This window comes from Scardinius erythrophthalmus, assembly GCF_964197995.2.
Source record: "Scardinius erythrophthalmus genome assembly, chromosome: 23".
NCBI lineage: Eukaryota > Metazoa > Chordata > Actinopteri > Cypriniformes > Leuciscidae > Scardinius > Scardinius erythrophthalmus.
This window is the reverse complement of record NC_138243.1, coordinates 23,749,615-23,776,386: the sequence shown is the minus strand read 5'-3', so window position 1 is coordinate 23,776,386 and position 26,772 is coordinate 23,749,615. Positions and strand designations below refer to the sequence as shown.

At 38.3% G+C, this 26,772-nt stretch overlaps 1 protein-coding gene across 3 annotated transcripts; it reads right to left on the bottom strand.

Moving 5' to 3' along the window:
* Window positions 1-16,116: 16,116 nt before the first annotated feature.
* Window positions 16,117-25,983, bottom strand: wscd1b (WSC domain containing 1b). Of its 3 annotated transcripts, XM_081353713.1 has the most exons (10): window positions 25,601-25,888; window positions 23,807-23,950; window positions 23,015-23,555; window positions 22,797-22,911; window positions 21,319-21,503; window positions 20,429-20,550; window positions 19,223-19,394; window positions 18,980-19,144; window positions 18,560-18,760; window positions 16,117-16,867 (listed from the first exon to the last, which is right to left on the bottom strand). In XM_081353713.1, exons 3-10 carry the CDS (start codon window positions 23,397-23,399, stop codon window positions 16,515-16,517), a joined length of 1,698 nt encoding a protein of 565 aa, XP_081209839.1. In that variant the 5' UTR covers window positions 23,400-23,555; window positions 23,807-23,950; window positions 25,601-25,888; the 3' UTR covers window positions 16,117-16,514. The 3 variants fall into 3 exon arrangements, with proteins under 3 accessions (XP_081209839.1, XP_081209838.1, XP_081209840.1); XM_081353712.1 differs by lacking the exon at window positions 23,807-23,950 and having other exon boundaries at window positions 25,601-25,983; XM_081353714.1 differs by lacking the exon at window positions 23,807-23,950 and having other exon boundaries at window positions 16,119-16,867; window positions 19,223-19,322.
* Between the last annotated feature and the right edge of the window lie 789 nt (window positions 25,984-26,772).

Below are 26,772 nucleotides of genomic sequence, written 5' to 3'. Positions count from 1 at the left end.
TTTTAAGTTCTCCCAAGCCAACAAAGTGCAGGGTGCTCACAGGTGCCAAGGCATGAAAAATTCAAAAAGGAAAAAAAAAAAACTTCAATATAAAAACACAAGAACCTTGTATCAGGTCTGTTCCTTCAATCAGAGTACTCAGCAGATACTGCATTCACTACCAACAGTCTTAGCCCTCCTGATCACTCAATTCTGTGAGAATTTATACACCTGGGTACAACCATTTCTCAGCAATAATCACATGGGAAAAGTAATTAAGACCATAAACATGTAATACATTCCAAGTAACCATAGTATGTGATCAAGTAACCAGTTCCTTCACCACACAAATTTAAATAACAGTACAAGCTTCAATAAATAAACTTCAATAGTAATTAGAGGAAATAAACATCAATAACATCAAACCAATTCCCCCTCTTTTCCCACCATACTTGGTATCTCCCATTCCCCATGATGCAACACAGTACAGGTATAAAAAGCATGAGAAAAGTCCATTCCAGTCTTTTACTCAAATCAAGATGGCCGCCACCATATATGCTGATCCATGCGATAATCAACAGTTTGTTGCAAACTTTAAATGTCCTCTGAGTTAGTGCTCAGGTGGCCAGTCTGAAACACAACAGTATAGTTGTAGGTATATATTTTTGTGGCTAATCCATCTCTCCTGTTGCTGGTACTTCAAGGTAAATAAAGAGTCTTTTACAAACCAAATGTGTGTACATGTGTTTGTTGAAAGGGCTAACAAGGGGTCACAAGAGCAGAGGGTAGCTCTGTGACAACTCATCTAGCACTGCACAGATTTTTGTTAAAAAAATTAAACGCCGTCTATAATGTTTCTTCCCCTAATCTACTATTACCTCCAACGAGTAGCAATCAGAAAGGTAGGGTAGGCAATTTCAGAGCGGCTAGCAATAGCAAGCTAGCTTTGAAAGCATTAGATTCCCACCCTCCGAAGCCACGCCTCCTTCAAAACACATGAACACACACAGCAGAGTCTGCAAAGCATCACGAGAGATTTAAAAAGAGAGAGAGAGAGAGAAATTAGTTAAACTAGGCTATCTCATGTCTCAAAGCTCAAAACATTACAATAATAATGTCCAGAAATAACTTACAGAGCTCTAGTTGTACCACCTGACTGCTGCAGATTAATTTCTGCGTTGATAATGTTGACACAGAAACGCATAAATCTGAGTCTGAGGAAGTAAACAGCTTCGGGTAGAACGTCACAGGTTGCCGTCTCATAATTACGGCTACAACATGGCGTGAACGCAGCATAAGCTTGTTTTGGTTCAGGAGGAACTGTAAAAGGTGGCTGCTGTTAGGTTGTGGCGCTCAGTGACTGTCGGCATAGCCTTACGGAACACGCTGATGACGTGTGATGTCTGCGCAAGCAGGTGCACAGAGGTAACTTATATGGAAATACATAAGCCGACAGGTAGGTACATCCTATCATTGCTTTCGGAGCGAATGCAAGGTTTGGACGAATATTTTTTTTGGTCCAGCGACTTTCACAGAAGAACATGTTTTAATATTTAGACCACTTCTATTATTGATTGCTAATCAGGTAGTAAAGAGAGTTTCAACCAGTAGGGTTTTATAAATAAAAAAAATATGAATGGGTATGCCAACATTTCATGTTGCTAACTTTTGCCAGACATCCATTATTTCGGCTAATACGCGCGGCCTCTGTTTCAGCGCTATCTGTCAGGAAGTGGTGACTGTTTATTCGCTATAGAGCTGGTAAGTCCCGCCCCTTCCGTAAAACCCCCCTGGACCTCTAGGTTGAAAAATCGTCAATGCAAGTGAATGGGAGAAAAAAATTATTTTCTGGTCCCGTTTGAATTTTGCCATGAATGTGAACATATGTTGTCTGTGAATTTTTTATATAATCTTTCATGTTACGAGTTTGACAGTATATGGTATGATTCTTCGGCTAGCAGTTGTGGAAAAGACATAACGAGAAAGACTACATGTCGCCTATGTGACGTCACCCCATAAAGTTGACTTACCCGTGGTTTTCGCCAACCTCAACGATTTTGTCCTCTCCCTGAAAGAAGGCGGTGAAGTGCACCAAAGACACAGCCATGTTTAGCGGGATCCGTGAGCTAGTGTCCGTGTGCTCTCACACTAAGTCTAACCGTATCAAACTTCTACCCGCTAAATTGTAGCATTCTTCACACGAAAGATTATATAAAAAATTCACAGACAACATATGTTCACATTTATGGCAAAATTCAAACGGGACCAGAAAATAATTATTTTCTCCCATTCACTTGCATTGACGATTTTTCGACCTAGAGGTCCAGGGGGATTAGCGGAAGGGGCGGGACTTACCAGCTCCCCTTTTCAGCGCTGCGCTCGTTGTCTTTTGACTTTCACAGCGATCTTGCGTATTTATGAATGAGCGGCTCGTTTTAAAATCTTCCCGGTCTACTGACATTTGTTAAGACATCTGCTTTAAACATTACAGTCCTCATGATAACTTTCGTTAACTTTACATTAAGTAAATCCACTTCAAAAGCTAATTACTCCTGGACAGCAGCGCCATAGAAATATACAGAGCGACCGCAAAAACGGAAGTTCAAAGACAATATTCTAAAGATGGCGGCGCCCTCGTTTCTTTTTTTTTTTTTTTTTTTTTAATGCCATGAACCAGAACAATACAATGAGACATAATCACTGTAAGTAAACAAATACAAATAATAAAGTAAAATAAAATAACAGTGCCAGAGGACAATAATTTTTAAACACAAAAGAAAAAGGGTGCTATTTTAGATAACATCATACCTGCTTACAATGCTATAAGCTCTAATTGCTCTTTTACTTGTGCAGTTACACAAAACAGAACAATAAAGCTTAAAATCGTTTTTAAAGCAAGGAAAGTTAGGTTTGGAGTCAGACCATTTCATTTTATGAATATGAAACTTCCCCATTAATATTAATAGTTGTATGAAATATACCTTATCTTTCTCAATTCCATTATCATTGAAGTGTATCATTATGTCAAATCCACTCAGCTGTAAATCAATGTTCAATTTTTTCTTAATTAAACGCTCAACATCAATCCAAAATATTTTTGTATATATGCAATGGTAGAACAAATGAAAAATTGTTTCCTTTTCACCTTTACAAAAATTGCAGGAGTAATCAATATCCAATGTAAAACGTTCTAGCACATGTTTTACTGGATATATTCTATGCATTATTTTAAAAGAAACTTCTTTAATTTTGTTATTAATGTAAAATTTATCTACTGTTCGCCAAGCATTACGCCAATTTACATCTCCAAAAACAGATGACCAGAAAAACCGAGCTGGAGGGTAAACAATATTATTAAGTATATTTCTAATATAGTTATTTGAGATTTTATTTTGTAAAATATTTATATTACCAAGAAATATGTTACCCATGGTATCTGTAAAATTTAGATCTTCCTCCTGTGATGGCGCCCTCGTTTCTCTGGCGCATAAGGTCTCTGACCTGATGTCATCTGGTGCCGCACGCACTCCCGCTATCCAGAAGGGGGCAGCAGCGCGTCAGTCTTCAGTAATTAATATGAAATGTAGAATAATACCTAATCTGAGAAACCTGGCAAGAAAAATATGTGCCGCGTTCCTCATCGTTGATAATGTGACACTAATGTTAAAGGATGGTTTGATAAAAAAGAATCGCTGCATGGATGAGACATTTAAATTGTAAAATTGAAATTGGTGATAAATGGCCAGCAACCCTTCACACACAAACACACGCAGTTCAGATAGGCCTACCACACATACTGTCTCATCATTTCATCAAACATATTGCTCAAATTTGATCTGCCGTTTATGTGTCCCGTGAGGCCCCTGGCTGCATGAGAAATGCTAAACTAATAGGAATTGATTAGAGACGGATCTCTCGGGCTGTTCATTCCCAGCGGTTGTGCTGATTTATGCAGCCTGTCAGTCTGTCTGATGAAGACAGATGCACTCAGAATCACTGCTGCACAACTTCACTTCAGTTTGCTGCATTTTAATGGCTTTAATTCAAAGAGGAAATTATTATTATACAGGCTGATTGAAGTGGCGGCAGATGGAGAACACAAGTTGTGTGTGTGTGTGTGTGTGTGTGTGTGTGTGTGTGTGTGTGTGTGTGTGTGTGTTGGCTTGTTCCTGTTCCCAGAATTCAAACAAACACAGGTGTCACACACCACAGCCAGTGATATCCTTCAAATGAAGAAATATAGCAAATACATGAACCGAAAATTACTTTTAAAATGCTGAACAGGTCAGCTAAACAGGACTTTGCATTCTGTCCATGTGTGTTTTATCAGACTTGCTTATCATGATTTTCTGATGTGCAAATGTGTATTGAAGACCAAAAAAATTGGATAACAATAGCTTTAAAACTCTATGTAGAAGCATGAATTATTTGTCAAGCTAACATATTCTTAAACATGAAAAACAGGTTAAATGTTGGAATGAATGATCCACACTAAAAAGTGGAAAAACTGAAATTTATGATTATTGTTGACAATACTCAATCACATATTCCAAACAGAAATGGCCTTAAATGTTGTTTCAATACCTGGTTTCCTTTCTCATCTCCATCACCCTCTCTCTTTCTGTTTTTTTTTCCCTCAGTCTCCTTATCTTGCCCTGTATATCTTCCCTTCCAAAAGCTGAGCTTTGATTGATAGTCTTTTCATTTTCGTCTGTGTCAGTGAGTCAACTGATATTTATGTTTTATGAATCATTTTCTTAGACGTGAGGTTAGATTAGAGGTTTTGAAAAAGTGGTTTGAGTGATTAATCAATCTAACCTGACGAAAAGATGTTTATTCAGTGTTATCAACATATTTTATTTGATACAGCATTTTGAACTTTTAAAAAAATCACGTTTGGTCATTAACTTTTAAAAGCATAATTATGCAAATACTATTTTTCTATTTCTATTTTAAAAGACTTTATTGTCTGGTTTCACAGACAGGACTTAGATTAAACCAGGATTAAGCCTTAAATAAATGATGGCATTTAGCTTTTATAAATGTGCCTCAGAAAAAGAAAAAAAAAAACATTACTGATGTGCATCTTGACACAAAACAATGACACTTACATATTTTAAGATATGCCAGTTGAAGTTGCTTTCAGGTAAAACAGCTCAAACACAATTTAATCTGTGACTAGACTTCAGCTTTGTCTCTGAAACCAGTCAAAAAGGTTTTAGTTGAATCTTCTTCTCTGTCCCAAGTTCCAACACATGTTTTGTCATTTATTATCCTCTGAGAAAGAGTAAGATTTTTGGATCGATTTGTGCACAATCTTGTAGCCTTTCTCATAAGCAAACACATCTTTAAAGTCTAGACAGGTAGAATGACAGGTGATAACCTGTATGGATCAGTGTTTCATGCAATCAATCTTTCATGAGCGACTGTGCTTCTTAATCAGACCTTAGAATGGCCTGTCCTTCCACTTGCCATTTCTATTAACAGAGAAAAGATTCCTCATTAGTAAATCTATCTATCAAAAATCTTTCCTCTGATTCTCATTCATATCACCAGCAGCACTGGATGTGTTTTCTAATGAGAAAAATGTCAATACTTCGAGTGACGGCTGTCTTCGCCGGTGGGCTACTCCAGCTTTCATGCGGTTGTCATGGTAATCAAACAGCTTTCTGACAGAAGAACAGAGCAGGCAGCTTGACAGGACTGAAGCATGACTGAGCTCTCGTAGTTGCAGGCGAGACACATGAAATTACACAAGCTGACAGATGTTCTATTCAGTTTTTTGTATTCAAAACTCTTCTGTTCCTTTTTTTAATGACTTATGTGGTCCCTGTGTTGGGAGTTTAGATTGAATGCAGGTGGTTTGTTCTTCAGTGGTTGTGCTTTGAGAGTTTGTAGCATCAGAGCTGGTGTCTGATGTTTATACCTTTCCATTGCTCCTTAACTTTGCAGAACTGAATATGTGATTTGTTAAGCCGGGAGCTGGTAAAAGGTTTAGACATGAAGTACGTTTGCCGAAATGCCATATATATCTACATCTCAAGCTCAGAGATAAGATATGCATTTGGATATTTTTCTCTGAGGTGATACTGCCTCAGGAAGGTGATACTACTATAAGAATTCATCTTAAAGGTGTAAATAATGATACAACATTTTATATATATATATATATATATATATATATAATATATATATATACACTCGCCTAAAGGATTATTAGGAACACCTGTTCAATTTCTCATTAATGCAATTATCTAATCAACCAATCACATGGCAGTTGCTTCAATGCATTTAGGGGTGTGGTCCTGGTCAAGACAATCTCCTGAACTCCAAACTGAATGTCAGAATGGGAAAGAAAGGTGATTTAAGCAATTTTGAGCGTGGCATGGTTGTTGGTGCCAGACGGGCCGGTCTGAGTATTTCACAATCTGCTCAGTTACTGGGATTTTCACGCACAACCATTTCTAGGGTTTACAAAGAATGGTGTGAAAAGGGAAAAACATCCAGTATGCGGCAGTCCTGTGGGCGAAAATGCCTTGTTGATGCTAGAGGTCACAGGAGAATGGGCAAACTGATTCAAGCTGATAGAAGAGCAACTTTGACTGAAATAACCATTCGATACAACCGAGGTATGCAGCAAAGCATTTGTGAAGCCACAACACACACAACCTTGAGGCGGATGGGCTTCAACAGCAGAAGACCCCATCGGGTACCACTCATCTCCACTACAAATAGGAAAAAGAGGCTACAATTTGCACGAGCTCACCAAAATTGGACAGTTGAAGACTGGAAAAATGTTGCCTGGTCTGATGAGTCTCGATTTCTGTTGAGACATTCAGATGGTAGAGTCAGAATTTGGCGTAAACAGAATGAGAACATGGATCCATCATGCCTTGTTACCACTGTGCAGGCTGGTGGTGGTGGTGTAATGGTGTGGGGGAGTTTTCTTGGCACACTTTAGGCCCCTTAGTGCCAATTGGGCATCGTTTAAATGCCACGGCCTACCTGAGCATTGTTTCTGACCATGTCCATCCCTTTATGACCACCATGTACCCATCCTCTGATGGCTACTTCCAGCAGGATAATGCACCATGTCACAAAGCTTGAATCATTTCAAATTGGTTTCTTGAACATGACAATGAGTTCACTGTACTAAAATGGCCCCCACAGTCACCAGATCTCAACCCAATAGAGCATCTTTGGGATGTGGTGGAACGGGAGCTTCCTGCCCTGGATGTGCATCCCACAAATCTCCATCAACTGCAAGATGCTATCCTATCAATATGGGCCTAAAGAATGCTTTCAGCACCTTGTTGAATCAATGCCACGTAGAATTAAGGCAGTTCTGAAGGCGAAATGGGGTCAAACACAGTATTAGTATGGTGTTCCTAATAATCCTTTAGGTGAGTGTATGTGTGTGTGTATATATATATACATACATATATGGCTTAGACTCTTAGCATGCTCAATCCTTCTACAGTGTCTTAGTGTCAGGATCCTTTAGTCATGTTTGGGATGAGCCGCTGGAGGAATTGCTTTAATCTTCAGCTGGTTTGTAGGTGGCTCTATTGTTCATGTGTCTCCAAACATTTCTTTCCTTCACATCTTCAGCAGATTAGAGGAATTATAATTTTCTTAGCATACAGTATGCTTACAGAGATACGTACCTGCACCTGAAGTGTGTGTGTGTGTGTGTGTGTGTGTGTGTGTGTGTGTGTGTGTGTGTGTGTGTGTGTGTGTTTTGTTTCTATCCCAGTGGGGACTTCAACCTGAATGCACACTAACTCATGGGGACTCTAGTCACCGTGGGGACCTAAATTGAGGTCCCCATGAGGAAACAAGCTTATAAATCACACAGATTTTTTAATTTATTTATTTATTGTAAAAATGCAGAAGGTTTTCTGTGATGGGTTTAGGGGTATGGGTATTTAAATACACATTCATCTTTCCAGCGGTGAAATATCCCTTTAAAAATGTGTAGGCTAATTATATTTCATAATAGTATTGTTTTCAATAAATGCATATCTCAATATCTCAATCATTCCAAATTTTTGACCAGTAAATCAAATTTGCTGAATTAAATTCTTGGATGGATGGATTATGCCATATGACTGAATTAAGTTTAGTGGACGAGATACTTTGTGGATCAGATCTTGTTTGGTGGAATGACGTTTGCAGAAGTTTGTGACCTGGAAAGGGTCACGCATATTTTCCGAAGGGAGTTCAGGACGAACCTATCATGCGGTTTAATAAACCTCAGGCCTTTTGAGTACCATAACGCTCAATTCCAGGACAGTGTTTCTTCTGCCGATATTCCTGACATCAAGAACGTTCTTCCAGGGGACATGATAAAAAGCAACAATATTGATGGATTCTCTCTTGTAAAAGGACTACTGTCAGAGTGACTGGAGCAGTGTAAATAATGCATGCTCGCTCTCTTTCACTCTTTAATAATAGTTGCAGGTAAAAGTCACATTCAGAAGGTCAGTAATGACTCTGAGTTGGATTGCGTTCGCTTTCCTCTGAGATACGTTTGACACCTTTGATCTTTGCAGATGACTTTAATAGTGGACTGAAAAACAATTATCTCCACTGAATCTGTCTCTCGGTGCATGAAATGGCTGAAACAAGGAACGATCCACGTGAAACTAGTGGATGTATTTTTATTTTTATTTTCAAAAAGACTTTCTTTAAGGACTTTAATAATGATCCAATTCATAATAAATCCAAGTGAAAACAATGTCTTGCAAGCACCACTATTAACATTTTCCATCATCCATCTTTTGTCCTAAACATAAGATTATTCTATACATACTGTTGCAGTTTTGCTAAAACAGGGCACGCTTCAGTGCCCCACCATCTGTTTATTATTTATTTGAAAATAAATAAGTTTGAATTCATTAATATGGATGGGATGAATCTCACACCTCACCTGCTGTATTGGCTCTGAGACTGCAGTCTGTGCTTTCCTCTAATAATATCTGATCTGTTATCTGAAGTATTTACTCGCTCGACTGAACCTAACAAACGCAAACAGAATCCATCATTATTTTTGGTGGTGTTTCCTGTTACAGTCTGTTTGTAAGTGGCCTAAATATATGTGTGGCATTGTTTCAGAGGACAGTTTAGCTGAGAGAGCAGAATGAAACTTTGAGCTGATGAGAATCTTAATGAAGACTTGCATGTCATCTGGTGCCCTTGATGAAGGTGACTTCAAGCATAGCCTCTCTCAGGCTCTCGTCACAATCCCCAGTGCTTTATAAGCCTTGCTCAATGGGAAAAAAAGTGTCGGAGACTTGTGTTAATGAATGTCAGTTCCTTACTGTCTCTTCTTTCACCTCATACCTCTCTAAACACCTCTTGATACTGCATGTTCAGCCATTCACACGCTGTGTGATTTTTGTTTCAGCAAATCTCAAGGCTGGCAGTTTCAGGCTATATTTATGACTGACGCACTTGTTTGGACATATGTGTTGTTTGCGTCTGTCTGGGGAGACTATATCAGACTAAAAGGTGCATGATGTGCTTTATTAGCCTTATTAGGTGAGCCGAGAGAGAGAGAGAGAGATTCTAAATCATCATCATTACATTGAGCTATAACTACGTGCATGACTAGAACAGTGGTCAACCAGCTTCTCCATTTCCAACAACCACATTTTTAGATGCTAACTTGAGCTGCACGATATTGAAGAAAAGTGCGATATGCGATAACTTGTGAAATAATGCGATGATGTACAAAACAGAAAATGAATAATCAAATGTAAAAATTCACTGTATGAATTAAATAAACACTGATTCTCATTAAAGCTATAAAAGTTATTCAGCCAAGAACATTGATTAACAATAATAACACGGCAGCAGGTTTATTAGGCTGCGGTCACTTTAAGAGCTAATGCACAGATCCAATATGTTGTTCTACGCATGTCTTCTTTCTCAGCTGTTTATTTTCACTCAAGACAGATCCGACTGTTTATGTGAATACTCACCAAGACAGGCATTTTGACATAATTTTGTGTGTATTTGGCCATATAAGCTGCGGAAGCAGCCCGATCTCAGGGCAATTCGTACAAATTCTACGAGGTGGCTAATTCGTACGAATTCATACGACCTCACTCGTAAGAATTAGTAAACTTTTTGCTAAATTGTACATATTTTACGAATTGCCCAATTCGTATGAATTCATATGAATGACCTACCCCTGACCCCGCCCCTAAACCTACCTATCACGTGGGTTTAGACAAATCGTACAAATTCATACGAGTGAGGTCGTACGAATTCGTATGAATTAGCCACTTTTTTATCACTCGTACGAATTCGTACGAATTGGTCGTAAGATAGCTTTGGAACTGAATTTGGGATTTTTGCGCAGTGATAAACACTTGTGATGTTAAGGGGTCTTTGGTTTGTTCTACTCTCTGCTGTCTGTCAACCTAAAATTTTGACTTTACGTAACTTTTTTAAGTATTCAAATAATAGCAAGCCATTGTGATCTAGATATTTCGATCATTTTGATATATTGTGCAGTCCTAATGCTAACCAGATTTTCGATGCTATGTCACCACAGCCATATCACCCTGTAGTCCAAGCCCACTGAAGATAAGCAGGGTTGAGCTTGGTCAGTACCTGGATGGGAGACCTCCTGAAAAAACTAGGTCTATGCTGGAAGAGGTGTTAGTGAGGACAGCAGGGGGTGCTCACCCTGTGTGGGTCGTAATGTCCCAGTATTTTTGTCCCAAAATTCAGCTTTGTCATCACAGGAATAAATGATATTTTAAAATATCTTACATAAAAAAATAAAAAGTAGAAAACAGATTTTAAAAATGTGTAGCCTAATTATATTTCATAATAATATTGTTTTACTGTATGATCAATAAATGCAGCCTTGGTGAGCATAAGAAAAAAAAAATTAAACATGAAAAAAATCTCAATCATTCCAAACTTTTGACCAGAAAATCAAATTTGCTGAATTAAATTCTTGGATGGATGGATTATGCCATATGACTGAATTAAGTTTAGTGGACAAGATACTTTGTGGATCAGATCTTGTTTGGTGGAATGACGTTTGCAGAAGTTTGTGACCTGGAAAGGGTCACGCATATTTTCCGAAGGGAGTTCAGGACGAACCTATCATGCAGTTTAACTAGATGTACCGCATCCCGGTACAAAATATGACCGCCGCTCAGGCCTGCACTGGCTTTCCACAAAAATAAATGACGTGGAGTAATTTGGCTGTATTGCGTGTTTATGTATATACCTAAAAAAAGTAGTAGTATGTGCATGTCTGTCTGTGTGTGTGTGTGTGTGTGTGTGTGTGTGTGTGTGTGTGTGTATGTGTGTGTGTTTGTGTATGTGTGTGTCTGTGTGTGTGTGTGTGTGTGTGTGTGTGTGTGTGTGTGTGTGTGTGTGTGTGTGTGTGTGTGTGCATACATGTGTGCGCGTGTGTGTTTGTGTGTGTGTGTCTGTGCATGTGGATTTGTATGTGTGTATGGGTGTGTGTCTGTGCGTGTGGATGTCAGTGTGTGTGCATGCTTGCGTTTGTTTGTATTCCTGCATGTGTGTGTGTGACAGTATCATCCTAAACCAGCAACCCTTCGCTCAACAGCACCATCTACAGGCCGATGAGTGTACAGTCACTAAATGTGCACATAAATGAATTTATTTTATACCCCCCCATGGATGAAATTCTACGAAACTTAGCAGAGGATACCCCCAGAGGATGTCAAGTTAATCATACACATGAAATATGGTGCAGTTCTGAACATCTCCACTGAAGATAGGGGCGATTAAAGCAGAATAATATTGCATTTTCATTTTTTATGGGAGGGGCGCAAATCACAAATGAGTGATTATGGGCTAGGTTGATGTGGGCCCTTAAGAGCAACATACCATAAAAATTTCTTCATCCTCGGTGCCACGGTTCAGGTAGTTATTTAGGAAAAACTGAATTTTTTTGGGTTTGGGGGGGCCCAGCGCGGGGGGGGAGTGGCCCCCGGGGACCAAACGAAATTTTTCCTTAGAAGTCTAGTGGGGCTACATGCCCACCAAATTTCATAATCGTGTGAGTGTGTGTGTGTGTGAGAGAGAGAGAGAGAATCACAGTTAGTTCAAGTTTAGCTACTTCCGCAAACAACAATGCGGGTCACTTCTGGGTCATTTCACGTTCACACAGGAGATCACAAAAGGTCGCATTTAATTGGAAATGTGAACGGCCTTGCAAAAAAATCGATTTTTTTCAAAAAATCGGAATTGAGCATTAAGCCCTGCAGTGTGAACGTAGCCTTACTGCCGGCAATGCGAACCAAGCTCCAGCTCCGGTCGTACAGGGACCGCAAGGGACACAGTCGAATGCCTTCTCCAAATCCACAAAGCACATGTGGATTTGTTGGGCAAGCTCCCATGAACCCTTCAGCACCCTGAAGAGGGTATAGAGCTGTTCCAGTGTTCCATGACCGGGACGAAAACCACACTTATTGTTTATTATTTATTTGAAAATAAATAAGTTTGAATTCATTAATATGGATGGGATGAATCTCACACCTCACCTGCTGTATTGGCTCTGAGACTGCAGTCTGTGCTTTCCTCTAATAATATCTGATCTGTTATCTGAAGTATTTACTCGCTCGACTGAACCTACAAATGCAAACAGAATCCATCATTATTTTTGGTGGTGTTTCCTCCTGTTACAGTCTGTTTGTAAGTGGCCTAAGTATATTTGTGGCATTTAAAGTGAATAAGAAGAGATATGTTTCAGAAGACAGTTTAGCTGAGAGAGCAGAATGAAACTTTGAGCTGATGAGAATCTTAATGAAGACTTGCATGTCATCTGGTGCCCTTGATCAAGCATAGCCGGAAGCTAGTTATTTTACTAGATAAAATTTAAATATGGATATTTTTCTTACATGAATGCATCGCTTCACTTCAGAAGGCCTTTATTAACCCCCCAGAGCCGTTTGAAGGACTTTTATCATGGATGGATGCCCTTTAATGGACTTCAAAATTTTAACGGCTATTCACTGCCATTATAAAGCTTGGAAGAGCCAGGACATTTTTAAATATAACTCCGATTGTATTTGTTTTGAAAGAAGAATGTCATATACTAGGATGGCTTGAGGGTGAGTAAATCATGAGGTCATTTTCATTTTTGGGTGAACTATCCCTTTAACAGTAGGGGTGTGACACATTCCCTCCATTGGCCCTTATCAGTCATGGCTTCCAAAAAATCCCCACCCACTCAACTGGCTCTATACAGTATCTCTCTCTCCTGTCCACCTATAGCTGGCGTGTGGTGACTGGTGAGCACACTGGCGCCGTTGTACTGTGACCGCTGTCGCATCATCCAAGTACATGCTGCACACTGGTGGTGGTACATGTGTATGTATGAATGTACATGATCGATTGTGTCTAATTTAAATTTACTCGTAATCACTCATGAATAATAATAATTTCCGCAATTCCTTTGATTCAAAAATGTAATTAGATGATTCACAGATTTGTTTCTCTAGTCCCAGACCGCACTGATGCTCTGCAGGGGGTAAATTACAGCAGGACATTATGAAATCATTGAATTGTGTCACAGTGTGATGGACTGTTCCAGCACGCTTACCGCCACGCAATATTTAACAGATGGATGGACTGCTTGACGTGTTAGTGTGTCTTGGATGTGTTTGGCAGAGACCAAACACTGCAGCCATATGCCAAAGTTATTTAAGTCATTCTCTCAGATTAAAATAAACACCCGGCAGGAGAGAGGAACGTGTTCATATTCTAATGGCTGACTTTATAGAGAATGCTCTGAAATCATTTGTAATTCAGAAAAAGTGCACCCAGTGTGAAGTTCCACTGTAACTTGCAACTTTAATATGCAAATCTCAAGGGTCAAGGATAGGCCCAGTTAGCTCCTGCTGGTAAATGTCGTAACTACACCATCTGGCTGCAAAAAAGCATCGTATTCCATTGACAGCCTTTCAAAGTACCATTTTGCACCATTTACATTGACCAATGTTTTTTGTTTTTGGTAAGATAAATCACAAATATTTCATTATGTTATAGTGGTACATTTTTTATTATAATTATTAATATTAAAATATATAGTTAATACAAATATTTATCATTAGTGCTATTTTCTTATTTGTGACCCTGGATCACAAAAACAGTCTTATGTTGCACGGGTATATTTGTGGCAATAGCCAACAAAACATTGTATGGGTCAAAATTATAGATTTTTCTTTTATGCCAAAAATCATTAGGATATTAAGTAAAGTTCATGTTCCATGAAGATATTTTGTAAATTACCCACCTTAAATATATAAAACATTTATTTTTGTGAATGGATGCAGCTTTGCCAATATTAGGTTTTGTGGTCCAGGGTCACATTTGAGGACTTTTGAAGTGTGAAATTTGTAACTTTTTTGCTACTTTTTCCATGTTTTGTTGAGGTTATTACAAATCTTGGTTTTGCATAATGCATTGACATTTGATATCCTTTTCATGGAGTTGTTTTTCTCAGAATGATCTATAATGTTCTTTTTTTATATATTTTTTTGTTATTCAATGCAATTTGTTCAAGTTTCTTTCTCAGTTTTTTTTTAATTACAGTTGCAAATTAAATCATTATTTTTGTGAGTTTAGTGATTAACTACAGCTAACACTTGATTCATGTAGAATACCTGCAGTTTTTAAAAACGGCATGAGTTGCATTAAAAACATAGATTTTCATCAATCCAATTCCAATGAATATGACTACATATTCCGCACTCTGTAGGCAAGATATCTTTGAATCTGATTGTTAAAGGAACACTCCACCGTTTTTTGAAATGGGGCTTATTCACCTTCTTTCCTACATTTAGATAGGTGAGCAAATGCATTTTTGTGTCAGTGCATGCATTGTTTTAGTTTGACAGGTTCGGCGCTTGCTTAGCTTAGCATAGCTTAGCATAATGAATGGAATCCTTTGTTGCCAGCTAGCATGTCCTGAGTAAAAGTGATATAAAAAACCCACCTAATTACTTCTTGTGGCCTGCGTATTCACAACAAGTACAAATAGCGATGCAGAATAACACTAGGTGATTTCTTATGCAGATATTGACTTGGGACTATATTAGGGGGAAGCACAGGCGAAGCACTGCTACTTGGGTGCAGAGATATCACGCCCAAGTAGCAGTGCTTCGCCTGTGCTTCCCCCTAATATAGTCCTTAATATATAAGTCAATATCTGCCTAGGAAATCGCCTAGTGTTAATCTGCATCACTATTTGTACTTGTTGTGAATACGCAGGCCACAAGAAGTAATTAGGTGGGTTTTTTTTTTATATCACTTTTACTCAGGACATGCTAGCTGGCAACAAAGGATTCCATTCATTATGCTAAGCTAAGCTAGCGCCGACCCTGTCAAACTAAAACAATGGATGCACTGACACAAAAATGCATTTGCCCACCTATCTAAATGTAGGAAAGAAGGTGAATAAGCCCTATTTCAAAAAACGGTGGAGTGTTCCTTTAATGCAGGCAGATTTATGGCAATAAATATTCTATTTAATGAATTATTTAAAACCTGCTTCAATTTCATTCCAATGTAGTTCAATCAATATGGCAAGTTTGCAACATTGAGATCAAAGAGATAAACCATTTAAAACAGCCCAGATTGACATAGGAACCTGCTGGTCCTCTGTGAACATCTCTTTAGGCTTCTCTGTAAAGGTAGCTACTGGTTATGGCCTGTAATGTGTGAACGGTCTTTCACGAAAGAATTCTGCAGTCACAGCATTTTTCTTTCAGCCTGCAGTGACATTAAGCGCTAATGTTCCAACTAACTAGCTAAAGACTGAAACATCTGACTTGGAAATGGGTGTCTTCCTGATTTCCACTGTGAAGAATGAAGAAACTTCTGCTTATAGTACATCACCAGATATATTTATCCAGTCAAACCCTGTTGAAAATAATATTTTCTCCTTTTATGATTGTGGTTTTATGTACAAATGAATGTTCAGCTTTTATGTTTTGGCCTCTGCTCTCAGGTAAATCCAGGGTTGCTCTTCCTTTTCTCTATTTGAAGTTCTGATATTAGCTCATGCTAGTGCTGTAGCCTTTAAGATTTTTGCTTTTGATTGCTTATAGTAATAAAATGACCGAAGGACACAGACTGTCTTATCTTAGTTTATGAAGGAACATTTTCCCCTGATGCATCTCTCTGGAATTAATGCCTTTTTGTGTCAATTGAAGATGCTTTGACCCTGCAATTCCAAATACACATCAGAATTGTCAAATAAATACATTAATACATATTAATTATTAAGGTAGGCTACTCAAGATGATGTAGTGTAATCTGTTTGAGGATAATTTTAAAATGGACTGAAACTGATACAATGAAAATTAATGATAACACATACTAAACACACTGTCAATAAGACATCAAGCACAAATAAAACAACAAAACCGAACTTCAGAGACTTTGAGCGATGTCAGTTATGTTTGTACAGAGGCACTTTGTGGTTCTGTGTCCTCCCTCCAGCAGGGGGCGGCAGCTGCGTTCATGTACCCTCACCTGGGCATGTATTCCTGTGGTAGGCCGCTGATGCTTCTGTCTCTGAGAGCTTTATCTACTGTGTGGATGTATTTGTCTATACGAGCTCGCATCTCAGGGGTGAAGGGGTCAAAAGTCAGGCTACGAGATCCAGAGCGTTTGAAAAGGCCGTCTCTGTTGCTCTCCGTGCAGAGGAGTCTTTCCTCGGGAATGCTGATGTTCAGGAAAGCGCTGATAGTCTTTAACTGAGGGACTAGATCTTTCTGAAGATTTTCAAAGTGTACCACCAGCAGGCGGTGGGCAAATCGCAACCAGGCCAGAGCGTGAGACACCCACCAGGTCGAATAACTGTCCACAAACTCAGACCACTCTGTGAAAAAAACAAAACAAAAACAGCATTATAGTAAAATTAACTATTATTTCCCACATGCTTAAACTTAGGACTGTATTTGGGATAAAAATCGAATTGTGATTTAAAATGAAATTCCAGGTTGGCTGTTTGTAGGGCTGCACAATTTGTGATATATGTATACTATATCAATATGGCTATAAAATAAAATAATTATTATTACTAAATGAAAATATAAACATTAAATTCAAAATGTAAAATAAAAAATATGAGCATTTAAAGCTGCAGTCCGTAGTTTTTCCTCTTTGTCGCCATCTCTGTTCAAAATCTGCAATTGCAATTATTCGCGGAATTAATAACTTAACGTGGGTTGTGCCTCGGCACGGCACAGCGCAGATGAATCCAATGTTTTGAATTATGATATGATATGATATGATATGATAATGTGCGGCTGTCAGTCACTGCGCCGGTGTGGATACTGTCATTTGGAATCACAGATTCTACTTTTAGGAAGTATGACCAACTAAGTAACATCCACTTTTGTTCTGACCAACTGAGGCAAAAAAAGCATTGCAGTAAATCGCGCTGAATAAATCGAACGATCGCTTATCATATCACGTCAAACTGTGCAATAAATACTTTGTTCTTAAATTGATAATGTTAACAACATCAGCATTGGGTGACTACATTTTATGCCCTTCCGATATTTATCCTTGTTTTCGCATGGGCCCGGTTGCAGTCTCTTTTTTTCTGTAGCCACTTCCAAGTCCGAATTGAGTGTTTTGCATTTTACAATGGGTGAATCTCCAGTTGTCACAGGTTAGATGGATCCGCCATCAAATTGATAAGTTTAATTATATCAAGTGCTGTGAGAAAAGACTATAAATCTCCACCTCCAACATCCTCACACGCAACATAAGCTACTAGCCGAGACACCTTCTTTATGTGTACCGATGTGACGTAATGACACAAAGACATGCTCAAATTTCCCACGGAAATCCAGCAGTACCACTGGAATTAAAAACATTATTACAAGCTTACCGTTTTGCATCGAGCTAAGGCAAGCAGATAGTTTTCGATACTGGTTGGTTATGTACTTGCTCAAAACTTTATTTTGAATAATTTTTAACCCAAAAAAGTTACAGACTGCAGCTTTAAGAACAAAATACTAATTATTATTATTTTATTTTACATTACAACTGTAAGAGTACAATACTAATATTTATGGCTGTCTTCATTTCTTCATTTTCAAACGTTAAAACACCAAATTTTTATTTTGACAGAAAAACACAGGGAGACCTTAAAGGGTCAGTTCACCCAAAAAATTGGGTTCATACTAAACCCACAAGACTTTATTTAACCTTCAGAACACTAGTAAAAATATTTTTACTGAAACCTGAGAGATTTCTGTCCTTCTATTGAAACTCTATTCACCCAAAGATCTGATGCATCAAAACGTTCAGAGAAATCCATATGAAGTCTTCTGAAGAAAAACAATTGCTTTATATGTTGAACAGATTTAATTTAGGCTTTTATTCACATATAAACATTGATCAGTGAACGTAGAGCACTCAAATTTGGTAAACATTTTGGCCCCCTTTGAAGTTTGCTGAGGCCCCCTAGTGAGCCCCGGGCCCCTGGTTGAGAACCACTGCTCTAAAGTGTATGAACATACTGTCAGGCTGAAATGAATGCTGTTTCTATCATTAGCACCTTTGCTCCTCCAATGAACGTCCGATGCGTAGCCCAGGTGTCCGGCACACTTGCGGTTGAACTCCGCTATTAGAGAACGATAGGGGTTTCGCATCAGCAGGATGGCAGAGTTGAACATTTCGATCTCTCGCTGGCCGCTTTCATGAGTCTTGATGCAGATGACTCTCCCGCTCTGCCAGTAATCCTTCTCTCCTTTAAAACCTACAGAGATGCAGAAATCTGAGAAGCGCGAGTCTGCATTTGCTTTTCAATTAATCTCTTTCTTGCTAGTCTAGGACAAACAATTGTGATGTTTAAGAGGTGTCAGTGTTGATTTTCTTTGTGTTTCTGATGAGTTCATGTTCCCACTCCTACAGAATCCTAATAAATCTCACGGCTGAAATGAGGGTGAGGGTTTAAGTGTTATTAGTGGACTCTCACCTTTGTTGTACAGAGATCCGTCAAAGTAATAGCTTCCGGTGTAGAATCCAGTGGCGAGTTCAATCAAGTGACGTAACCAGGTGTTTCCTGCCCCTGGGAAGCTGGACAGGGCCACGAGGGTCCTGGACTTCTGGGGCAGAAAGGTCCTTTCTTTGCATGTTGCATCTGAAAAAAAAAGATATTTTCTGTTGCAGCAGTAGTTCTTGAAGATTAAGTTAAATGTTGTAGCATGTTGTAGGTTACCTAACACAGGAGTACTGTACACCCAGTAGTAGTCCTGTTCATAAGGGGAAGTGTGGTTTGTTTTGTTGCCCCTCTCACACATGCGTTCCTGTTCACTCATCTGGATTGTGAAGAGAAATGGGGCATGGCTGCAGAAACAGTGCTGACCTCTCAAAAGGGCCAGTGGCAGGTCCTGACGAGTTCACACACAATTATGGGGTTCAGATAAAGCTCTGAATAAATAAACCATATCATGTGTAACGAGCAGTGATGGGCAGTTAAATTATTGTAAACTAGAGCTGCATGATTAATTGTTAAAAGATTGCGATCTCGATTCAAACACCATCTTATTCCTAAATGACAACGATTCGACTGTCTATTAAATCTTTGACTAGTAAGATCACAGCGAACATTCAAATCTGCATTGGCATAAAACAACCACACAGTATCATTATTTCTTTTACAATAACTCATATCACAGGAGTACTGGGATAAACATTTATATTTCGGATATTAACACTGATGACTACAGAAGTGATCAAAATACGGCATATCACCTTTTTAAAGAAACTTAACGCTTCAAATAAAGATTGTATCAATTACATCATTACACCAGTAGGTGGCGACAAGTGACTGTCATAAAAAAATTGTCATTGAATCAATCACTCAAGAGATTTGTTCAAAAACGCTGATTCATCCAGTAATGACACAAGTGAAGACTTTATGAGCGAGACATTTGAATCATTCAAACGAGAAAAAAAGAAAGAAAAATCAAATTAATTCAACATTTTTAAATAGATTGCAGCAAATAACATTTTGTCACAACCTCTAGTAAATTTCCTATTTAGTTTAGTTTTGAATTGTGGGAGAATCGTGATCAAGTGTGTTTGCACACACTTGGCTAATTAAGCTCATTCTGATTCTATTTTAAACGGGGGGGGGGGGGAATCTTGATTCTCAATTTATCCAGAATAGTGCAGACAGACAGATCTAGATTTAATCTAAATAAATACAGTGCGAATTAAGCGGGGGTTTAAGGGAGACTTAATTACTATTATTATTATTATTATGAATAATAATAAACTCCACCATCTTCAGTGATTGGCCCCTAATAATAATATATTTTTTAAATTTTGTTTTATATTCTTCTTAATAATAATAATAATAATAATAAATACACTTTTAATTTGCTACAAAATGATTAATACGAGCATTTGTGAATTATACCTGATCTGTACAGGTCTCGATACACTGCTGAGGAGTGTGTGTCAGTCCAGAGGTCTGGATCAGGAAGTCAGCGGTAGAGTTCTTTGGCCTCTTGAAACAGCCGTGGTAGTGCACAGTTCTGTCTGAAAAAACATCGGACAGACAAACAGAAGTCATCTTGTACAAAGCCTCAGGTGACCCTCCCACTGTCCTGTAGCAGATGACGTATGAAGTTACAACAAGAGCAGCGCTCACTATCTCCAACGTTCTTTCTGTCTTATCTAGTCATACTCCATCCATGCCCATTTAGGCACACGGTTCCAGGCCTTTAAACTAGTTCTTCTCTAATCCATTACTCACAAAATATAATAAACATTAATATATATGTGTGGTCCATTCAAGCAGAACTGTATGTTTACAGTATAATACCTCTGCCTAATGCCCGGTACCAGTGTGTTTTCTGCTATGACCTACGTCTACTGACTAGCCAATAAAAATGCAACAGGAAATGGCGTATTGATCAATGCGACACGGCACTAAGACCTCAAATTACTTTCCTCAAGCTCCATTTACCAAAACTGGCATGCTAAGTTGGCCTCTTTTCCGTAGCCATGACCGCGTCCATATTCTCCTCCTTCGCTTCCTCCTCTTTTTTTCAGTGCACATAAAAACCAAAGTGCGATTCATCTTGCTCTATTTGTTTACCACTAACGCACACGGATGATGTGCTATTCTTCTATCTTAAATTGCGTCATAGCCTACGATTCAATAGGTGTCATCATCGCGCAGTCTACATATACAGTACATGTCGTACCCAAGTTTAATAGATCCATGTCGCACAGTGTGATTTGTAATGATCTTATAGGATTGCTGAAATCGCACAGTCTGAAGCAGGCTTTAATGTGACTCACATCTTCTCTGTCCTGGAAGACGATCCTCAACCCTGTAAACAGAAATGCGTTCCACCCCTCCGCAGGGGTATCCCTTCTCTCCCCGGCAATCCAGATTACAGTCCTCTCCCCGAGCCCGGCGGGAACAGACCCGGTTGCCACAATGGCACTCCGCTCCATACTCCAGCCCAGCATACCGGAACCCACTGCAAAAGAGCAAACCTTCACTTATGAGGAATGTACATACAGATACACATACACATGTAAATTCTATTCTGTTATATTATATTCTACTCTACCAGTCTTATCTCATCTTTTCAGTAACACTTTAGAATACGGTTTAATTAGTTAACATTAGTTAATGCATTAGGTATGATGAACTAACAATGAATAACATTTTTACAGCATTTATCTATGTTAATGTTAATTTATAAATATGCTTATAATTTATTGTTGATTTGTTCATTCACAATACATGAATGCAATGTTAAAAATTACATTAACTGATGCAATTTTAAATGTTAAAAATGTATTAGCATAGAATGTAAACAAAATTAATAAATGCTGTAAAGGTTTTGTTCATTATAACTTCACTTTAACTAATGATTTCTGAAGGATCATGTGACACTGAAGACTGGAGTAATAGTTGATGAAAATTCAGCTCTGCAATCACAGGAATAAATTACATTTTAAAATGTAATAAAATAGAAAGACGTTATTTTAAATTATAATTATCAATTATAATTTAAATGATAATATTTCACATATATATTACTCTTTTTTTTACTGTAATTTGATCCAAAAAATGCAGCCTTGGTGAGCATAAAAGACGTCTTTCAAAAACAATTTTTTTTTAGAGAATTACAAACTTTTGACTGGTAGTGTGGGACTTCTCATTCTATCCACCTTATTAAGCGGTGGTGCAGACATTTGTAAATTTAATGTGCAAGGTTTCGAGTGTCAGCCACTTTATTTTTTTTAGTTGTACAAAAACAGTCATTATGTTGATTTAATGTTGAAAACTGATATTTGTTATCATATTATTTTAATTTATTATCGTGCTAACAAACACACTGGTTTGTAGAGCAAATTAGTTTTACCATTTATTCCACTTTGCTATTCGTCTAGTTTTGCTATTCTTGTAGTTATTTACCTAAAAATATAAATGAGCCTAAATTCTTGCACATTCACAGGTAATAGCTTATCCCCGCTTTGCTAAGTAAAAAGACCAAAAAGTACCTGTTGGCATTTCCTAAATAAAGCATTGTTTTATTTTGAGCAGTGAATACATTTTTTGTATTTTAAAATAATTTCTGTCTTTTTAAATGGTTGAAGCATGTATGTATTTTTAATGCTCTTTCTCTGGATGGACTCCAAGTCAGTCACACCAGCCAGCTCACATTCTGCCCCCTGCTTCTGTGGATGAACACTGAACACATTCTTCTGAAAGAACACGGTTTCTTTCATTTATCTTTCATTTTCATCCCTTCAGACGTTACCTCTCTGAGCAGGTGTCCTGACACAAGGCGCTGGTCATTTTACGGAAATCATAAAGAACTGTCCCGCCGAGTGCGTGCTCCGTTTCATTGTTTATAAAGCATCCAATGTAGGTCCCTTGTTGGGAACAATAATTTTTTTAAAAAGCAACACAAACAGTTTAGAATAATTATAAAAAATCTTACATTTAAGATGGGTAATTCTATTTTATAAACATTACCTTTATGTCTGGCTTCCTTGTGTGACAGATTATGTTTAGAAGATCTTTTCTGTTCAGCATTACCGTGAAACCAGTGGCGTCTCAGATGCCTGATTTCCAGGTTACGAGATATGAGGTGCTTCTGGTCCATTAAGTTGCCTGTCTGCTCTAGAGGTTGGTTCTCCATCTCCTGGATGACATTCCTCCTGTACAACCACCTGGCAGCAGGTACTTCCATGGCTCTAGGTGGCGCTGGTAGGGAAGGGAGCGCCATGGTATCCGTTTCTCTCTGAAATGTCTCCACACTGGAGCGCTGAAGCAGTAACACGCTTCCTGCCATGATGTAAGCCACGCCCAGAAAAAACAGGAGCAATTGAGCTCTCCTTAAAAAGGATGGCTTGGCCATCCTGGTTCAAACCATCCAGATGGATGTCAAACAAGATTCTTACACTTGTACAGGACAACTGAAGAGAAGATGATACATTCTAGAAGGCGCTGTGATCTTCATCTTTTAGAGAAGATTTAGCTCTTGGTGCCTAAACCATCTACTAGTTCACAGGACCTAAAATAAATAGAAAAGGCCTGTCAGTATGAATACAATATCAGATAATCAGATAAAAACACGTCCCTTCACTCAGATCTGAACCATAAATCTCTAACAACTCAAAGGAAAATATGTGAACCACTTGTCATATTTCTTCATAGAGGCTTCGGCTCTTTGGGGCTAATGAGCAGTTTTTGATGAATCACTAAGAGTCCAATTACCATTTTCCCTTTTGATATATTAAACATGTTTGGAAAACTGAAGAGAACCTGCTTGCAGAAACACAGGTGAGGTATGAAAACATCAACTGAAGGAATCGCTGAATTGTGTCTCTTGGTCTTCATTTGTGCCTGGTGCTTTATGGGATGTGAGTTGTCTGTCCATCAGAGTGATGGGCTGGAAGAAATGTCTGCCTGTGGGAGGAAAGAGCTGTCCATCCTGCTGAACTTCATATCACAGATCAAGGAGCTCATTCATATTGCAAAAAGAGAGAAGACATCCAGTGCAGATTCGTCAGTGTATAGCACAGCTCATAAAATAACTCGGTGTCTGAGGAAATCTGATGTTTTGCCAAAGCACTATACTTTGCAACTGAAATCTTTTACCGTTTTGATTAGTATAGCCTAACTCTTAGTAATATTTAGGATTCAATACATGCTCAGTCGTTGTGGTAAAAACACACATCTGTTACAGTGACACACTTACAATGGAAGTGAATGAATGGACCAAATTGTAAATGTTAAATGCTCAATGTTGCAATAGTATGATTTTAGTGTGAAAAAAGTGTAAAGTTCCAATTTGCCACACAATGCCATTAACGCTAAAATCGTAAACGACTGTAAAAATGATGAACCTTTCAGCTCAAATAATACAAGTTTTATCAGAAGAAAGAATGTAATTGCTTATTTAACAAAGTAAGCTTCACGTTTCTGCTTTTTTAATACTCCAAAAATTGGAAGTAAGTATTTAAAAGAAAGACACAAATGCTGTCAATTGAACTTAACTTATTTGTACCAGGAATATTCCTTAAAATCCCTTAAAGGATGCAACAGCTACTAGATCAATCATTTTGACAATGTTATCTCCTAAAATATAACAGATTTCCATCAGGACTCTACAAATAACAGCCAAGCAAACAACATATGGCATCGCTCTTTTAAATTCATCATCTGTACTGAAATGTTTGACACTTTCGTCTTGTAGAATCTGTGGAAAACTGGGTTTGCTTTGCGCTGAGAGGATTCTCTAGGAAAATGGCACTCGTTTCTGTGTCTGCAGTCACTTGTGCAGCCTAACATAGAAAATGAAATCATTTAGATGCTGATGGAAAAACCTTTCTCTTCATGATAGGAATGAAAGGTCTATCTGATGATCAACCTCCAAACAAATCAGCACATTATCAGACAATTTACAAGGTTTCTCTCGCTCTCTCTCTCTCGGCTCTACGTGGGCACATCACATATTTTCTTTGGGTATTGCTCTTTTGCTTATCACTCAGCATTAGTATCAGAGATTATGTAAATTTAGTTAAAATCTTAGTCTTGTGGTGAGGGGTTGTTTATCTCTGCAAAACTCTAAATTTGTTTTTGCATGTTAGTAGCCTAAGGCATATAGCAAGACTGAATTTACAAGAGAAAACGAAATGTTACAAAAGTCACTACGGTTATTTAAAATGCACTTTGATGTTAAAAGGAAGCACAAGTAGTGGTCATTATCAAACCAATGTCAAAACTTTTCAGACGCAAGCTGTCAATCATTCGAAAGGAAACAGTTCCTGTAGTTTAATATTTGAGTCCTCAGAGCGGGTTACAGCTCCAAGAACCCCTGCTGCTGTTCACTTCACATAGACTTGTTCATTTGCCCCAATTTGAGATAATTAACCTGACGTTATCCTTATGAGCAAAAGACAACTGTAAGTTAGCCGTTAAAGGACAAAAACTTCCAAATGCTCTTTATAAATAGGCTATACTGTACGATATTTACAATTAAATTATGCATAGCCTGCGCTCAGATAAGCGTAAGATATTATTAGAGAGTATACTAAGATAAGACACGCTTGTTACCTTCTTGTGGTTCCTCGGATCAGGTGCGGTTCAAACGGACGCGGATGTGTTCAGTAGCAGCTCACGCGCTTCCACTGAAGAGAGTCCACTGATTCCTGACTGGATACTCCCACCGGCTCTTCCCCGCAGCTGAACGCTTTCTGTCGATTATAAAATACTGTTTTCATCGCATGTTTAAACTGCTATTAACGGGTTTCTTACATTTTCTGCAGTTTTGAACGACTTTGAACGTGTCTGTACTTCCTGTTGTAGACGTTAGAGAGAAGTCGTGCAGAATATTAAAACGGCGTTGTTGTTTTTCCAAAGCAGCGTGTAAAACACGGACTGACCTGACGCGTTCAGATGAGCGTATAAAGGAGCCGCTGCTGTCAAGCTTTACACCCCCCACCCAAACTCTCTGCCTGTGCCTACACAGGGACCCCCGGTATAAAATAACTAAATTACTTAACACTCTATAGCCTACGGATTAAGAACATTAAATAACAATATTAGCCTACATTTAAAATGCTTCCCCCCCACCCCCACCATTTTAATGAGAATAAATGGGTTAAAAATAGGCTTACTTTTCTTTAAGCAAAATGTTATTATTATTTTTAATTATTCCGTTTTTTCTTCTCCTCAAACACTTAAAATAGGTACTGTTCTCTGTGCAGCTTACACAGTATGATTAATGTTGATTTAATCAGGCTTTCAAAATAAGCTTTATGCTTCCATTTTGTTTTTAAATGTGGATCAAGAATACATATTTTTATTTGGACATCCATGCAGATTTGCAATGCATTAGAGAGGTCCATGTTGGGCATTTGGTTTTTTGAGTTCCTCTGGCTACAGAGATCAGGCACTATCTGTGCTGAGCAGAACAGAGGCTTTGTTTTTGTGGAGACAGGAGGAGAGGATTGAGCACATTCATCTGGGAAAAGCACACACATACGCTAAAAAGAAAGAGACACAAGCACGCTTGTATATATTGAGATGAATTTTCTTGACATTGCAACAGAACAAATAACACAAACCGATGCTTTCTGTGCCCATTGACATTTAAATATCTGGCATAAGATGCCAGACAGTTGTTCCTCTATACTCTGTATACAATAGTAGGCCTCCTGTAAAAGATCAAATTATCTATGGGGCAGTCGTGGCCTAATAGTTAGAGAGTCGGACTGGTAACCCAA

Excerpts from the sequence above, each read along its gene's own strand:
- wscd1b (XM_081353712.1), bottom strand. The coding sequence starts at position 23,399 with ATGGCCAAGCCATCCTTTTTAAGGAGAGCTCAATTGCTCCTGTTTTTT. Across the intron at positions 20,551-21,318 it reads TCTTCCAGGACAGAGAAGAT|ACAGAACTGTGCACTACCAC; the intron begins GTGAGTCACATT and ends ATGTTTTTTCAG. Across the intron at positions 18,761-18,979 it reads CGGATCTCTGTACAACAAAG|GTTTTAAAGGAGAGAAGGAT; the intron begins GTGAGAGTCCAC and ends GCATCTCTGTAG.